Source organism: Manduca sexta, chromosome 24 (genome assembly GCF_014839805.1).
Source record: "Manduca sexta isolate Smith_Timp_Sample1 chromosome 24, JHU_Msex_v1.0, whole genome shotgun sequence".
Taxonomy (NCBI): Eukaryota; Metazoa; Arthropoda; class Insecta; order Lepidoptera; family Sphingidae; genus Manduca; species Manduca sexta.
This window is the reverse complement of record NC_051138.1, coordinates 2090807-2109924: the sequence shown is the minus strand read 5'-3', so window position 1 is coordinate 2109924 and position 19118 is coordinate 2090807. Positions and strand designations below refer to the sequence as shown.

Here is a 19118-nt window from a genome sequence, read left to right as displayed (position 1 = left end):
TTCTTAATTCGCAATGAAAATGATTTAGTGTCACAGTCGATTATGTAAAAACTTGAACTTGATTCGGACAATTGAAATAGGAAGCATTTGAAAATAAATCACGTTTCTATATTTATGCGACATTTAAAACCAGTTTTTACTTTACATAATAGTATTATACTAACAATTCAACAATAAACCTTATGCAAATTGATGAGACAGGATTTCAGATTTATTACTTGAATGACAACCTTACTGTAACCATCATTCACCACATGCAAAACTGTTTTTAAAGATTTATTGCATTTTGCAAGTGGCATAATAATGTTTAGTCTTTACCGTAAAGTTAGTGTTAACAACTTATACACGCGTTTGATTATATTGGATATGTTTCCTGGGATTAAACCCAAGACCTTTACAACAGTTATGATATCTGTGTAAGGCATCGCTACACTAATTTATTTACGTCTTTAAACATTACCATAATTTACTATACAAATTATAAATATCGAATAAGGTAATTTTCCTTATTCCAAACGTGTTTAAGTTGCAAATCGCAAATCATGTTACCACTTACGACATCTCTTGCGCCACAATTTGTATCTAGTCTTGAAGTCCGCCCGGCCTATAATTCCTAGACCAACGCTTACTCAATCCAGTTAGCCTACGTTATGTACGTACTTCCGATGCTCTAATTCCTGAATGGTCTATTTTTGATCAATTGAGAAAACATCGTGGGCTTGAGAGCTACAGATAAGATGGCTAAAGATTAGATAAAATTATTTTCTTTGTTTTGAAACCAAATACATATTTGAATGCATCATTCACAGTTCAATGGCTGTGGGTGGATTTGAATGAAATTTTGCACGGGGATCAGTAGCAGGCTTAACATGCGAGGATCTGGGCAGACGTTTGCAAGGTCTTTTTACGCGATTGCCGAAGGAGGGTAATTTTTCTTGGTACCCTTTGTCCACTTGTCCCGTTGACCACTCCCTAAAACCGACACTAACAGGAACATCGGTCTTAGTATTCACACTATTTTAAACCTAAGTACCACGCACTCATGACTTATTCTGGAAAATCCTTTATTCCAAGCAGATCTAGAGTACAACCTACGTTATAATATTACCATGGCAACAACGATTTTTAATTACGAAAGGAGTTTAAAGGGAAGTTAAGATTAGAAAGAAAACTTACAGAAGTTGACTTCGCCAGCAAATTTATACCGTGTAAACAATCACAGCAAGCTGTATACTAAAAATTTTGCAGCTTGCAAACCTCGCAGCAAGTCCCACGTGTATAGAACTATCGAAATATTATCGCATCTAGAAATTCTTACACAATATATAGCTCCAAGAACTTGCTAGACCTAACTTAGCATTAGCTAGGACACAATGATACCGTATAGTAACCATTGTTTTAAACACTATTGTTTAGAGTAATTAATCTTGGTTGAAGTCTATTGTAACTGTTATGTATTAGGCAGTATTTAATACTCTGCTCACACGCAAGAGGTGATTTACCTCTATTGAAATTTAGTAAGAAATAAACGTGTTCTCAAAATATACTAGGCTTTACTCGCGGCAACATCTGCGTCTTTCATTGGCTACGTCATTATACATCAATAGTAGGACCACAGAATATTGTATTTATACTAATATTATAAAGACGAAAAGTATGTAGGTTTATAGGAGCTTATTTAGTTTTTTTAAATAAAAAATCCCACGAGTATTTGTATATGCTAAATCATAATAAAACCTCTGTAGTCGATAGCTCCCACTTTCATTCATTGACTTATTTTTTTTGTGATTTTTTCAAGACAGGGTTGTGCTCGTGCACTCCCTTGCACTCCCCCCACAGCATGTAACATACCGTATTCATCGCAGAACATCTTGCAAGCTTCGAGGCTGAGCACGGGGTCCGTGTTCTGCGGGTCGTTGCGTACCTTCACGCACCGTTTGTCTTCGCACGACCACCGCCATGGCGAGTCCTCGGCTGTGGTAACACTGTAAAATATATCATGATTACCTAGGTGTTGCATGCGACTCTGGATTACTTATTTATTTAGGGCTAACAGAGATTATACAACATAAATTACTCATAGTTTATAGTTGTTTTTTTTTTCATTTTTTAGGATAACAAACGGTTACACATAATAACATACCATCTAAAAAAATAAAATGATGCAAACATATAAATACTCAACCAGCACCATTATCCACAGTATGAAAAAAAATAGCGAGTGAGAAGGAACAAAACTTATTTCAAATTCTGGTCCATTCTATTCTCAAAATGTAGCTGAAACTTTAATGTTGCGGATCAGGGCGCATTGGAAGACATATTAAACAGATATATGTCAGTGAAATAATCATTAAAACTTTTACTGATATGAAGATATATGCGCCAACGAATTATTCGCTAAGTTATTCAGCAAAAGTCTAACCGCCGCGCCGCGCCATTTTCAATAGACGACTCCGATCGCCTTTTTCGAGAGATCGTGAAAATGGACCAATCAGAGCAAAGTTTTTTTAATGGTTACAAATAACATATTTATTTGGTTTTCGGGATCGAATACAAGATTGAATTGGAATAATTTGTTGAAAAATTGTTGTTAGCAGGCTCTTTTTGGGGGGCACGATAATTCTCGGAAGTTGTAAGTCCATAATTTTTTCTAACATATCATAAATAATATTAACTAATAGACATACTATATTTATTTAATATAAATATGCGTTGTGTATATCAAGTTTTAGTCAAACTGGTATTTTACGAGTTATGAGGAAAACACGTATCTATCAATCTATACTAATAAATAAATCTGAAGTTTGGTGGTTTGAACGAACTAATCTCAGGAACTATCTACTGATTTTAATGGATTGATTCCACTAATAGGAAGCTACATTACTCCTGAGCCAAAAGGGGAACTTTTTATTCCGGTAAAATATTTATCCCGTTACATATTATAATAAATATACCTACTAACATTATAAAATGCTAGAATAACTGACGGTCAAATAAGCATTCATGGCCAAATTACTGAACCCATTGGATAAAATTTGCGAGCGGGCTGCAAAGAAGGATTTGGGCCACAATTTTTCTCAGATTCCGAATTCTACGCGGATGAAACATCGAAAGACTGTTATCGATAATTCAATTTGGATTACTTTTTACATTTGGAAAATGTATACTGGGGCTTTTCTTTCCTGAACGCAGGTGTCGGTCAAGGTCGGAAACGCAGGTCGGAAATTTAAATGATTATATTTTTATGCATTTTGTTTCGTACACTTACTTGCAAAAATCGTCATAATATAGAAGCCAATACCGAAGTAAAGTTGATGAGACACCTCATTTCTATTAAATTTTTTTGCAATATCATACACTCGTTATTTTTTTGCCTTCAACATATATTTGTTTTTAACATATTTACTTCATCCGCGTATCAGAAGGGGCAATAGTGGAAAATACATACGTATTAGACTAGTGTTTATTATATTTTCTTTCTCTGAAAAAATACTAGACTCCAGTAACAGAACGTATTTGACTTAAAAAAGATTGTGCTAGTATAATTTTTTTTTTTTTTATACGTGTAAGTCAAAGTGGCCCCACAGCACCTGATGGTAAGTGGAGTGCGGTCCAATAGAATGTCGACTGACGAGAGATGATTACCCCTCGGCAGTCGACAACAATTATGCCGGCCTATTAGGACCGGATATAGTACATCAGTTGATCTTGGAACGCACCACGCGTGGGCCACTATGGCGGATAATAACACCTTGGGTACAGTGATCGCTATCCGGGCGGATATAAAATATATCCTACCACCAGCAAAAGTATTTTTTTTTACTTATTTATTATTTAATTGTTTGCATTACGTGAAATGGCGAAGTTCCTCAGTTTGTATAAAATACCATATATCAAAGAATCTATCGTCACGTGAATTGCAACAAACCCTGTTACTAGGAACTCATACGATTGCACTGCTTGAAGTCAAACGTTACTCAATGTGATTCGCTGCGCATACCATAAAATTATAAGAAAACATGTCTATGTGTGTATTGGTAAATGTTAACGTCTGTATAGTCAATTCTTGAAATAAATTAGGTGTTGTTTATTCAAATTCGTTATTTATTCCAGGAAAATATCGACTTATACATAGAAATAGATTTATTTTATTTGTTTTTATGACTTGGAATTAGCGACACAAAAATCGAGAATTTCGTTTTCTAAGGACACAAAGAAGACATAAATTAAAATTTTACTTTGTATTTTTTTTGTATATTTCTTTATGAAATTATCTAGCTTAGCTAGCAATTTTATTAGCCACTGACTCCAAAATTGCTAACCAGTATATCATAATATATAGCTACCTATTGTGTCACATATATTTTTGTTTTTTAGTGGTTTTTAATAGCGTTTTAACTTTTGCTAAAAAGTTTATAAGTACTTTTTACTTTTTGTGTTAGTAATAAGAAATAGACTGCTTCTGTGACGTACTCAGTTGTATTGCGCACGCAATACGACTATCGCGCTGCGGTGTTACACCTCTGCTTACCCCTAAAAAAGGGAAAAAGGCGTGATGCTATGAGTGTACTCGTATGTATGAAATAAGAAATGAAGCTAATAAAGCCCAAAACAAAACACCACTGAAAAAGGTACACGAAAGCAAAATTCGCCATTTTGTAAACCTATTCCAGTTATTTTGGTTTAAAAACAAATAATGAACTGATGTTAAAACTATTTCTATAAAACCAATCCGCAAGTATATGTATACTTCCAAATAAAAAAAGGATTTTTCATATCGCTTCATAAACTGAGAACCTACTCGTTTATTTAAGGTTAAAAAAAATAACAAAGCGGCAAAGAAGATTACATTACTATCATTTAAAGGTCGGGTTAGTAACAGAAAATCTAGTGCGTAATAAACCGCAAGTCCTGTCTATAATAAGGTCCTAAATCCATGATTATAAAGAAAGAGTGTAGAACAATAGAAGATTCTAGATAGTCGAATTCGACTTTTGACTCTGTCTCCTTAACCAGTAGGTATATGCGTCAGTATATGTGTGTGTGTGTGATATAGCAAACTCATGACTATGTATCTCAAAGAAATCACACATAACGGGAACCAGGTCAGGGTTAATCAACAATCATAGACAGCATGACGGCATACATCAGTCTGATAGAGACCAACTTTGTCTTAAACAAAGGGTTATTGAATATTTGCAATTTGCATTTTCTCTTGACAGAGCCCGCGATCTCGCAAGCTCAATCTTTTCTGGGAATAATATATGAGACAATTGTTGTGTGACAAGATGACTTCGATATGTCTACTTTGGTACAGTTTATAGAAAAACATGACTTTTGCTATAACATCTAGCAAGCGACAATCTTATGTTCAGTTTTAAAGAAAAACAGAAAATATACTGTTCGATAATAAAGTTTAACCTGTCTATAATGTGAAGACAACTGGTAAGTAGAAGTCGGAAGCTGTAAAGGAATATCGCTAAAACTTGGTCTAGCCAACCAACCGCGACTATATATAAGGACGTGACAATTGTTAAAAGAATATATCTTCCGACTACTTTCTTATACACTGTAAAGGCTTAGTAGGCAGTACTCAGTACTACAGTAGTTCTTCTTATTAAAAATTATCTGAGTAGTCTCGAATTTATGCACGATATGGCCATAGGCTCGTCTATTACGACATCCAGAGCCGGTAGAGTCACTGAGATGCAGGTGCACTGTCTCTTCGTACCTTCCGAGGTAAATGGGAGCAAACAAATAAAATAACCAATACGACGCAATTCAGTCATCAACTACATATATCCTGCCGTCGGAAATTAAAAATGCTTCAAAGAAAATTTAGTTAAGGAGGCTTTGGTATCGCTGATGTTGAAATTAGCTAAAACCTTAGTGATAGAGCCAAATTGTAATCAGTTATCCGTATAGCATGAGTTTCAACTCAAATAGAGCAGCAGGATTGTTTCACAAAAAAGGACAAAATTGAAAAGTTAGCTGTCCCATTTCCCGTAGTTTTCTGAAGGTCCATATTCTCCTTCTTCTACCCGCTGCCGACTATTGCATCAATGCACCCACTGCCTTGGTTATACGCTCCATATGCTCTTGGATGCTTGCGATTTCCATATTCACCATCAGATGATCCACGTTTATATCATTCGATTTTTTCTAAAATAAATCTAATCTTAACTTGACTCCTCCATCATGTTTAAAACAAACGTAGATAACCAGTATTCAAAAATCATTCCATTATTTACCGTTATTCAATTACAATCAACAGCCAATTTGCGGAACGTGTTTAAAAAAACAAAATTATTCCAAAACAAATCGCTATAGGGATATAAGTAAAAGAATATACTACCTACAGCAAATTATGCAACTACACAATTGTATAAAATATAGATAGCTTTGTGCCCTATAAGATGTAAACCCCTCTAATTTTGAAAAATCCTTGTTGGTTTGAGAAACTTCAACTGAAAATTTCGCGATCCCCTACTGATGTGCTTTATCAAAATTGTATTTAAATATTTTCAATACAAGAGTTTTATGATATCTTACACTCAAGTTCGATAGTAAATAGTCAATACAAATTAGAGGCCCCACCACAATAACTTGAATACAGTATGTTTATTTGAATTCTTGCCATACAGTCAAAGATAATGTGGTTATTCGAAACATGTCACATTAAAATATATTTCCACGATAATAGAACGCACGTACGCCATATTTTACTGCCGTGATGTCATGAGTCATAACAGGACCTATTTTCGGAAGTCGACAGTGACCAACAAAATGAAGCTCAGGTAAATCTTGACCAGGATAATAAAAACCCGCTTTGGAAGCGCCGCCTTTGGTTTTACATTTTAAAATTATCATCGTCAATACGAAAAATTAGTTCCATATTTTACCAAAATATGGCGATGATATTAATTTCCTGGTCAGACTATACAAAGATCATTATATTAAATAGCTTTTGCTCGCGGCTTCACTCGCGTGTAAAAGTTTTTCCGGGATAAAAGTCCCTTTGTGTTTTATCCCGGAATAAAAACTAGCACTCAGAAGTAACAACTTCCTATCCATGATAAAAAATTAGCGCGTTCAAACAAACAAACTCTTCAACTTTATCTATTTGTATAAATATATTCACATACACGACCATTATATATTAAGTGATAAAAAAAAATTAAGTTTGATTACCGCCTATAAAGCTTTTCAAAACCTGCGGTTGTATTTCTCAGTAGCAGCTCCGTCTCTGAGGGTATTCCCAGAGTACCTGCCGTTAAGGAATAACCATTTATTGGTACCAAAGATCCTCATGATAGGTGATAACAAGTGAAGTCTTAATATACTAAAGTATATATACGTCATTATTTTTTACTACGGCTGGATACAGGTGTTCATCTTTGATGGTTTCTTATTTAACACATAAATTTTATTAGATGTTACATAGCGATGCAACTCAACGACTCCTCTTGAGTGACATTATAATTATTTATTTTATTCACTAAATAGGCGGCTTCTATTAGATTGGTGTCGAAATCTTTACGAGAAGCATAAATTAAGTCGTGGATTCCCAAAAAAGAAAAATAAAGAATAAGAGAACTTATTAGAAGTTAACGTAAATAAAATTCCACTTGGGCGCACTAGCTGACACATGTATTAAAAACAAAAGGATGAATAAAGTTAAAAGTTTATTATCATGCTAATTGAGACTATTGTTGATATTACATAAATATATTCCATACGGTCAATAGTGTACATAAATTATACTATTAGCGTGTGTAATGTGCGAAAAAGATCTGGAAACAAATATGCTAGTGAAAGTCTATATCAAATTCAAAATAAAATTTTAATTTTACTTTAATTAATGCATAGGAAACAATGGACGCCAGACTTTTTAATTATATATTTTACAGGTAAACATCAGCTTTCGCAAATATCATCAATATTCTTAACAGTACAATGCAATTACATGCCAACGAGAAACTTCCACACTTGAGTAAATATAAAAAAATTAATATGGAAATAGGAACAAAGAATTCGATAATATCATTGTTAAAAATAAATACACCAGATGTCTGTACCTATCAATATTCAAAAATGAGTCGCAATTTTCATATTTTTTTTAAAACCGATTTACATAATTTTGCTATTGTGAGCAAAATATACCTAAAGTTAGTCTCATCCGTATAAAAATTACCGTTGAAAGCAATGTACATCGCAAAACTAAGTAAATACATTATGCACCTAACTATAATGTATGCTGTAATTCGTTCTTCTGCGAAATTCCAATTATTTAAAGCCTGTTACGCGGGCTGAGCCCCCTAGCAATATATAGTTTTCTTTTAAAATGGCACACAAGACCTATGGAACACTTTTTGTGGACACTAAAACGTGTCCTACGCGCAGTACATAAATTAAAAGCTAATTGCCAATATAGAAATATCTAGAACGGTTAGTAACAAATATGGCGCCTTGCTATGTCTAACATATACAATATGTTGTGTCGAATTACATATTGTAGTAAAGTAAAAAAAAAGAATTAATTTGTCGTAACAAACTTTTTAGCATGATGAAATGTTTACAGCTATGTCAGTTAATTTTAGTGGCGGTTTAACAGTTACAAAAATGCTAAATGTTTTATAGTGGAACTAATTATGTCAAAAAGCGGCGATAGCCTAGTTGGGTGTGGAACGGTCTGCCAAGACGAATGTCCGCAGGTTCAAATCCCAAGGGCACACACCTCTGACTTTTCTAAAAAATCATGTGTGTATTCTTTGTGAATTTATCGTTCGCTTTAACGGTGAAGGAAAACATCGTCAGGAAACCTGCACATCCGAGAAGTTCTCTATAGCAATTTCGAAGGTGTGTGAAGTCTACCAATCCGCACTAGGCCAGCGTGGTGGACTAAGGCCTATTCCCTCTCAGTAGTAGAGGAGGCCCGTGCTCAGCAGTGGGCAAGTATTTAATACAGGGCTGATATTATTATTATTATTATTAATTATGTCGTACTCAAGTAAGAAATAACTGAATATAGACCTTATAGCTTCGTTTATAGTATAGAACTGCAAGCTATAGGCTCTTCTACATATAATATAAATACCATCACTTAACATCAGGTGACGCACCTGTCCACTTGCTAAATGCAAATTTAGGTATACTGTAATAAGTTTGATGTTTACTTATAGTTAAACATTAATACGTTACAATAGCTTTACCCTTTTTAAACTTACAGCTTATTTTAAATTAACCTACTATCTATAATACACCAGAATAAATGTATGGTTATATTTAATACTTAAACTTTTTGTTTTATTAATTATGGAATAGATTCCTAAAGGCGTGACCTAAACAATGGGGAATTCATTAACCGCCCATTAACTCTTACATAGTGCTTAATAATATAATCACGTCAATTTGAAAATAACGTAAACGGTAACAAATCGAATCACAAATTAGTGTGAAAGTCTCATTAAATCATTTCTTAATCTTCGATTACCGTCTGTGAAGAAGGTTGGGTAAGAGTTTTTAAAACTTTACTAAAGGTAACTTAATGCGGAGTAGGAAGGATTAGCGACACAGAAGTCGGGGTCAATTCCACCCTTAGAGCACATTATATTTTCAGTGATAAATGCCCGCACATTTGACATAACTAAGTTACGTGAGTATTCTTTTATTCCCTAATTAAAGCTAAGTAAAAAAAACACATTGGGGCTTTCAACTCAATTTGCCGTAATTATTTTAAGACATATGGATTTGAACTTTGAAGTTATACATGATATGATAAACTTAATATATGAGATATTCCGGCGTAACAATTTGGTAACATATTAAAATGTCATACACAATAATGATTAATTCACCCACGCATAGTTTACGCAAATTAAAACAACTTTTTGTTTATGTTATTGGTTCTATGTCTATTTTAGAAAGAAGTAAAATTTCTTTGATAAATTTGGGCACTAATGGAAAGGTAGGTTTTCTTTGGGTGCTCTATCCTACATTTTATCCTAGAGTCGGATTTAGCGCGGGAAACGCCGCGAGCAAAAGCTAGTATTTTATAAAAGGAACAAATACAACGTGTAATCAAGAAAATGCATTTTAATGGAAACTGTACAATCCTCATTGGCTTAAATTGGTAAATACATCGTCCACAAGAATTGGCTATTAAACCATTTAGAAAAGTAGAGTCAATGATACTTCGAATGTGAGCCCGAATACAAAAAGACATAGCAAATAATGAGATAACCTGCTTTATGCACACCTGCATGCCGACATAATTATGGTGAAAATCAGAAACCCTCACGATGTACGGATTATTTCGACTGCATTGTATTTACCAGTAATCAGTTTCCAGGGACCCATTAATCGAGTTAAAAGGTTAAATGGTTTGCTCAGTAACCTTTTGATTTGTTTAACCTCATTGCGGATTAACCCTTATACCAATAAGGATTAATATTTGAATATCGCTCATTATTCCAAGTGAAAAATAAAAGAATAAAATTTGACGCCAAATTCGACCCTATGTTAAGAACCCGGTTTACAATCATCATAGAGTTCGTAATTTTATCCGAAAAATCACTCCAGGTTAATCCAATGCAAAGGTATTTTCGATCCTTGTCAGGTGCACTTGCCTCATTGGATTAACAGAAGCGTATAAGGGCTAATATTTGTACACCACTGTAGGTATGTGCTTTATGAGTGATATCTACATATCTTATAGAAATAAATATATATATGTATTACTCACCATTTTGCTAATATGATAATGTACACGCTGTATATGTAAAACCTACGCAGCCACATCGTTACCTGTGAACAAAAATATCACAATAAAAAATACAACTAAGTAAGTACTGTCATGTAATTTACGAATTGGAATGTAGGAATACAAAAATACGAGAGCACATCCAAATTGCTTTCTGTTAGATATCGTTGAAATACAATACTGCTTTCACTTTAATATCCTGTTTTATCTTCGACATGTTACGAGAAACTTGCAGCTACTACGCGAAACTTAATACTGCTGTGTCAGTGACTAACTTATATAATACCTACAACTCGATATAATTGAATTGTACATACTGAAGATTAGCTATTTTGAAGATAAGTCTAGACTAGCTAGTGCTCACGGCTATACATTGCATTAAAACTTTCAGGTGCGTTTACACTTGCAACGATAATTTTATACACATGCGACACGCACGTCTTACAAGCCTCAAAATTTGCAGAAGTCACCTCGTAAGTAAAGTTCGTTTATGGAAGTCAATGATACAAGTTCTAAACTTAGTGCGCATCTTAACGCAGTTGTAATAACCCACATAATGTAAGTGCTATGATTTGTAAATAAATAAATAAAAAAAAGTTTTCAATTTCTGCAAGTTTTTTTGCTAATCTGAACGTCACTTGGGACTATGTGGGATAGCAATGTGGGACCAATCCATCCTTCTGTTTTGTCATATTATTTTGGATGATGATAATTTTACATGTATATGATGAAGTGGTAAATCGTTAATGTAACGCTATTAAATGCTAAAGAAGTGCTTATTCCAACAGATTTTTTATAATAAGAATGAAAAAAGCATTAACACGCTTTGGTTCTTAAATAATATTAACTATAACAATAAACGAAATTACGTAAAAGCTTACCGAATCTACACACGATTACCTTGCCGTGTATTTTATGTAGAATTACATAAAGGTAATTGGAATAAAAAAGGCAAGGGTACTTTTTATGTCACGGGGCTCAAAAGGATTGTGAAATCAAAATTGTGTGCGGTCAAAAAAAGTAAGTACATTCAGATGAATATCTACTGCGTTCTATATCTTTGCAGTAAAAAACTACCTCTATTAAAATTCAAAACATTAATATAATTTGATAAAAATATATACTTAAGTTCCCAGCCAAAATATTGAATTTGCCACCAAATATCACTAACACTGCCCAACGCGGGTGACGTCTGTAGCGCGGGAAAAATCTCCACAATCCAAGGTACTCAGATAAGGACAACGCGGGAAATACCGTCTTAATCATAAAGAACAGTCCATTTTATATTTTAAACTAGTTTCCGCTCGCAGCTTCGCCCGCGTGGATTTCGGACTTCAAAAATGGAGCCGGTCGCGAACGTTCGAGAATCTTCGTTTTACGGAGCTACTCGCTAGGTGATTCGCTAGCCTCTAGATGCCAAGCAAGCCGCCTGCGTGTGCGTTCGCGACCTTATATATATACAAAAGTAATCCTTATAGCATGATTCAGTATTCACGCATGATGGTTTATTATTAGCGTATTTCATGTATAACTTTGGTGTTTCTAAACCGATTTCTATGATTCTTTTTTATGGAATATTTAATAATGTTAACTTTTTTTAATTAGGAATGACTGAGAGTGTTATAAACGTAAGAGTAGACAAATATAATGAGAAAGCTTCGAACTGCTAAGCTATCGGGAGTTACACGTGTTATTGTGAGTCAACCATAAAAGATAGACATATGCTGTCGTGGGATATTTTTTACATAATTTTAAGGAGAACATTTCCGTCATACATGATTTCTGTGCAGCTTTAACCATTAAGGTTGCACACGCGACGGAAGCTTAAAAAATGGAGTACCTTCTCCCGTTTTCCCCACATTTCCCTTCACTGCTCTGCTCCTATTAATTGTAGCGTGATGAAAAGTATACTATAACCAGCACAGGAGTATGACAAATAATTGTACCAAGTTTCGTTAAAATCCGTCGAGTAGTTTTTGTTTCTATAACGGTTATACAGACAGACAGACAGACAGACAAAAATTTTACTAATTGCATTTTTGGCATCAGTATCGATCCCTAATCACCCCCTGATAGTTATTTTGGAAATATATTTCATGTACAGAATTGACCTCTCTACAGATTTATTATAAGTATAGATAGATAGAAGATATAGATATATATACTTGTCACGTTTTAAGAATCTGTGCACGATTTTAAGCCCATTACATGTCAAGTTATATGGAAATTTTAAAGCTAGCCACGCCGTTAATAAAACTTAAAAAACATTCACATATATATGTTATTTTTCTGATTGAATTGCAAAAAAATATTGAATAAACTATTCGCAAGGAATACTATTGATATGTACTTTGTCTATCAATTTTCTTTTATGATTTTTCCATTTGTCGTGTTATTAGTTTATTTGCCAAGCAAGGCTTTACACTCTATAATAACTAGCTATTTTAATTAGTCATCGACTCCAAAATTGGTAACCATTACATAGACCTGTTACATATTTTTCGGTTTTAATGGTTTTTAAAGGCGGTATCATTTTTTGTTAAAAAGTTTGAATGTTTATGTTTTTGTATTAATAAAAATCTATTTTCACACTTTTCTGATATATTTCCGAAGTCAACAACAATGAAATTTATATGGGACCACACGAGAAGCACCAGCTTTTACATAAAAAAAGAATCATAAAAATCGTTTCACCCAGTCAATAGTTCTGAGGTTACAAACATTTAAAAAAAATACAATAGAATTGAGAACCTCTGCCTGTTTTTGAAATTGGTTAAAATATATATTTAATGAAAAAATACCCAAGTGATAAAACATGATTAGATATAATTTTAATTAAATTAAAGGATATTGAAACTGTATCTCATCATTCACATTACGAAAATCATTTTAATCAATGACTCATCTTTACTGAATACTGACTAATAAATAGATTAAATATTAAATGTTAATGGTAAATTAATAATTACGTTTTTGGTAGCAGGATTAGTATCTAAGTATATGTATATAGTTTTGTTTCATAAGAACCATACCAACTTACATAGTATATTTAACATAACTAATTATTTTGAAGTGGTAATATAAAAATACACACATAAGTAAAAAACTATTGACATATCTCTGTCTATTTTCGTACAAGAATAGTATGTACCGAAAAATGACAACGCTCGCTACTTTCTTACAAAACAAAGTTCTTGCATAGTTCTTTTTTACCGTTTATTTTCATTAGAGTTAAATATTTCAATAAATGATGCCTAGCGATCACAATGACATAATAATCGTAACACCATCAGAGAAGTTATTAATTTTGCTAACATAAAAGAGCGTCACTAAACTATGGTTGCAAATGCCAATTCACAACAAATTGACTGTATTTCGCTTCACTACATTAAAAACCAATTGAGTACAAGAAAAAAAAACCAGTGGATAATTGGAGCGATCATAATTCGTAACAAATGTTAGCAACAAAAACACATTAAGACCATAAAAATACAAAATTTTATCATATTTCAAAAACAAATTCCATATTAGTCACTGCTTTTTAATTTATTGACACTAAACTACGATATGCTTTTTCGAAACATTACCGAAAATAACAATTTTTCAATCTTTATAAACCTGATAAAAATTTAGACGTACTCGAGAGTAAATGATAAATAATAATACTAGATACGCACCGTTTTGTAAAACGTCCACACTGTCACTCGGAAGAAACAGCAGTGACAACTACGGGCAGCTAATTCAATACCACACTGAACTAACTACGGGAAACCAGTTTTTGTGAGCGCAATACAAGTACCGAACTGCGGCCCATGTGTAGGGGAAATTTAATAACGTCCAATTCATTGTTTTGTGGATTACTGAAACAATTATACAATCGCTTTCACAATTTAACGGATTGGCGAACTATTAATTACTTTTGTTTATGAATACAGTAATCTATCAATTTCACGGTAAGTTGGTTTTATATTCGTACTTTACAAACAGAAAAACATTTTGCAAGCGACTAACTGCAGTATCGCAGTTTTGCCTAGGTACGATATTTACCTTACTTTTTTTGTTACGTAGGTACTGCAATATTATTTAGAGGCCTACATGGTAAACCATATCAATCTATCTATAAATAGAATTATATATAGACAGACAACAGAAAACAATTCCAATGATTCATACATAAGAAAATATTATAAGGATATTCCGTCTCTCGTGCTTCAAACACAAATGAGATTGAACCTACAGTCTCCTCGTTTCATAGCTAACTTACTTATCGGAAAACTATACAAAAACAAAACACTGGATAGTCTATGTCCCAGTATGCATTTTGATGTAGTTCCTACATCATAATCTTGTTCAAATACATATTTATTTGATTTATAACACTCGTATTATTTTTATAAATCAAAAATAAATAAACAATCAAATGATTTTTTCGATAACCTATATGAACATGACATCAAGAAATAAGATTGTTATTTGACTAAAAATACCGTTATCCACCACGATTTAACCCCCAACTTAAAAAGCAAAATTGTCAATGTCAGACAAAACGTCAGTTGTCACGAAATGTCAAACGAATTGTTTTTTGCGGAAAAGTGTAGTAAAACCTGAGTTAAATTAATAAACAATGTTGTTTAAACTTACTTGTTAGCGTTCCTGTAATAACTATATTCTAAGATGGATCCGGCGCTACTACGGGAGCGGGAGGCGTTTAAAAAGAAGGCACTTGCTACACCGACGTATGTTTCATGATTGTGGTCCACTTACTGCCTTATTGGACATGTCACACGCACACTTTCTCTTTCACACACCTACAAATCGCTCATAATGCGTATAACACCAATTATGTTGACGAATGTCGACAATAGAAAGGACTGTATTCTATTCATTTAGCTTCTTTGTAATTTAAAACTTGTCGTTACAATCACTTAGGACTATGTTTTTACGCCATGTTGTTCCTCAGCAACCTATCTTCATTGATTGATAATTGTTTAAGAGACTGCCCAGTGGCACCAAAACCTAAGGGAAAGAAATGTACTTAACTACCGGTAATAAAAACATTCTTAACTTATAAAGACTATGACAAATTAAGTCCATAATCCATGCAATATATTTACTGAAATATGTTACCATCATCTCCAAAATAATTAAACAGATGAAAATGGAATAGAGGACTGGCTCTGGGCATATCATAAAGCTGCAAACATGCTGCTTATAAACATGTCAAAGATTTTAATCTACAGCTAAATTTGCCCTAAAGAACTAAGTATATAAAAACTTCATACAACACATACACTTTACTCTCCTGAAATAAAAACCATAATTATAAAATTATACCTGCTTATATTTATATTAGTTTTCATTTGATTTCTAGGTATTGCGTTTTGACACTAATAACAATTATTTATGCTTCATATTCTCTACCTGTACCTGTAGTATCTTGTTAAGTACCAGCAAAAGAAATATATAAGAATTAATGATTCAAGTGTACATTTAAATATAGTTAATTCAATACTTCATTGTTTAACTTCTACTGATTCCGTCACAACCCACATAGTTATTAAGCCCAACATTAAGAAACAGGTTTTTGTTGTGCCAGAAACTATATTTATTTATTTATTTATTATGCACAGGAACATCAACAGTTTACACATACAATTAATATTAGTTCAGTTTTCTTAGTATAGTATAGTTCTTATAAAGATGTACCAATTCACAAATACACTTATTACGAACAGAATGTTATAATAGTATGACACTGAGAAAATTTGTGCTTATGTAATCAAGGTAATATGGACTTTTCACAATACATACAAAGCTACACCCAAATAAGAAATCTACAGCACAGCACATAAGACCCTGTGGCCAAAGGGCCACATGATAAAAGTATTATAATCACAAAACCAAAACGATAACAAATAATTACATGTTTGTTTCAGTGTTGAAAAGAAAAAGAAAGACGAGTCACAGTTTAAAGATGACAGCAAGAAGAAATCAAAATCATCGTCAAGCTCGGCCAGTGCTGGGCCGAAGCTTGATGCCAGTAAGTAAGTAAAGAGACAACAGTGTACAGTCAAATAGGGTTATAGAGACCAGTGATGAAGGGTCCACATCAACCATTTCCTGCCGATTTAACTTATTACAATTTATGTGAAATTTATTATCATTAGAATGATTTGCAGACTCCAGTCATGCATATTAGTACTTATGTTGTGTCGGATTCCCTTTCAGGAAATTTCACCTTTCACCACTGGTAGGTATGTAAGTTGCCACTAGATAACAATTGATTGGTACAATAGCTGACAAACAGAACACCATCCATCAGTAGTGTGCTAAAGTTGTTTTCCAGCTGTTATAGTTTAAGAAATGTTATTTAGATTTTGTATTAACCCCAATCAATAGTATTGTAAACTATGTTTCTAGCAAAAAATACAAAGAAAATGGAAATCCTATTAAAATAAACTGATATCCCCATGTGTTTACCTGTTACTACTGAACTTATAAGCAAACAGTTTCCAACCTCATAAAATCAAGAATCAGCATCATTTACAAAAATATGTATACTATACAGGGTATTAAATAAAGCAGGTATCAAATAATTTTATTGATTATAAAATGTACTTTTAATTTTTAAAGCTCAAATATTCAGTAATTTAATTAATTATTTTCTACAGTTTCAATATTACATGTAGATATCGTTTTTATGTAAAATACATAGGATTAAAATATGGGATTCAATTAATTTCTAACTTTTTAACCATTTAATATTTTAGCTATAAAACGATGACGGGCAGCTCCTCTTATCGATTTGGAGTGTTGGCCCGCATCGTGAGACACATGAGAGCGAGGCATCAGGATGGTGATGACCACCCTCTCACCCTGGACGAAGTTTTGGATGAAACTAATCAGTTGGATGTTGGGAATAAAGTCAAACAGGTAGGCTGGTCTATTTAACACATATTTTTTGGAACAAGCCAAAAAAACATCATTTAAAAAATAAAAGTGTGGGTATCTAAGCGTAGGGCCGTATTAATAGATCTAACTCTTCGCTCTGATTACAAGTATTCAAACAACTCAAGTATAGTTAATTAGACAGTTCAGTATTTAGAATGTTTACTTAAGATCCTATTCAAAAGTAAGATTGGTCATACACGTCACAATAATCCTTGCATGTAATAAAATAGCAGAACTTTTTAATCTGCATTTAATATAATAAAAAAAAAACAAAATGGGTAAGTAAATATTTGTAAAACTTACTGTTCTCGTAATTTTCAGTGGCTGCAAACAGAAGCACTGCAGAATAATCCTAAAATAGAATGCACACCTGACAACAAATACATATTTAAACCTGTTTACAAAATAAAAGACAAAAAATCTTTATTGAGGTATATACTTTTTTTTTTTAAATTCATTATTAAACAATCAACCACTTATGTAGATCATATATCTTGAGTCCAATTTTTTTTTATTTTGATACTTAGCTACGAATTTATTTAAAACAAATCGCATATAAACCAATGTTAATTTTCCAGATTATTAAAACAACAAGATCTGAAAGGTCTCGGTGGCATACTGCTAGAAGACGTCCAGGAATCTTTACCACATTGTGAGCGAGCTCTGAAGAACTTGGCGCAAGAGATATTATACATAACTAGGCCAACGGATAAAAAGAAAATATTGTTTTATAATGACAAAACAGCGACTTTAGACGTAAGTTATTTTTTTATTGAATGTGACGTGTGAACTAATTAAGTTATAATTTTGACTGTATCAATCGTATTGTAGTATAAAAAGAAATTAACTCGAGACAATATCGACATTTTTTTTTTGGAAAAGTTATGTTGGTTTCACCAGTGTTATAATGTCGACACTCGGGAGTATTGCATCATTGAGCGAGCATTACACCGAGTCCCTACCCCTGTATATGGCCTACACTAGCATACCAACCAACTATACTTAATCTGCTGATATTTTTTTGGTATCAGTATTATCCCAATCCAATGTAACTATACCCGCCTAAAACAGACAACCATAATAATTGAAAATATGAATCTTATAAATGGTTGCGTATACACTTTCTTCAGGTAGACGAAGAGTTCGTAAAGTTATGGCGCGCTACAGCAGTAGACGCAATGGACGACGCCAAGATCGAGGAATATTTAGAGAAACAAGGCATCAAGTCCATGCAGGACCACGGGCCTAGGAAGCCAGTAGCTCCCAAGCGCAAGAGGCCAGCACAGAAACGAAGACAATTCAAGAAACCCAGGGATAACGAGCACTTGGCTGATGTTCTTGAGACTTATGAGGACAACACATTGACACAAAAGGGTGTTTCGATTAAATAAATTGCGATTATTGA

General features: G+C 33.2%; 2 protein-coding genes across 4 annotated transcripts in view; one reads left to right on the top strand and one right to left on the bottom strand.

Annotated features, from left to right (window-relative positions):
- Positions 1-15565, bottom strand: part of LOC115446961 (chitooligosaccharidolytic beta-N-acetylglucosaminidase) — a 26706-nt gene extending 11141 nt beyond the window's left edge. Inside the window, exons 1-3 of one of the 3 annotated variants that reach the window (XM_030173811.2) lie at positions 15404-15565; positions 10745-10806; positions 1852-1985 (exon numbers count right to left, since the gene is read on the bottom strand). In XM_030173811.2, coding sequence (XP_030029671.1) covers positions 1852-1985; positions 10745-10800 — 190 coding nt within the window. In that variant the 5' untranslated portion in view covers positions 10801-10806; positions 15404-15565. Of the gene's footprint in view, positions 1-1851; positions 1986-10744; positions 10807-14439; positions 14582-15403 lie in introns of those variants that run through there. The other 2 variants (XM_030173810.2, XM_037442420.1) reach the window with 2 other exon arrangements.
- Positions 15286-19118, top strand: LOC115446963 (transcription initiation factor IIE subunit beta). The gene is made up of 6 exons (XM_030173813.2): positions 15286-15498; positions 16699-16806; positions 17533-17695; positions 18035-18144; positions 18292-18469; positions 18844-19118. Exons 1-6 carry the CDS (start codon positions 15437-15439, stop codon positions 19102-19104), a joined length of 882 nt encoding a protein of 293 aa, XP_030029673.1. The 5' UTR covers positions 15286-15436; the 3' UTR covers positions 19105-19118.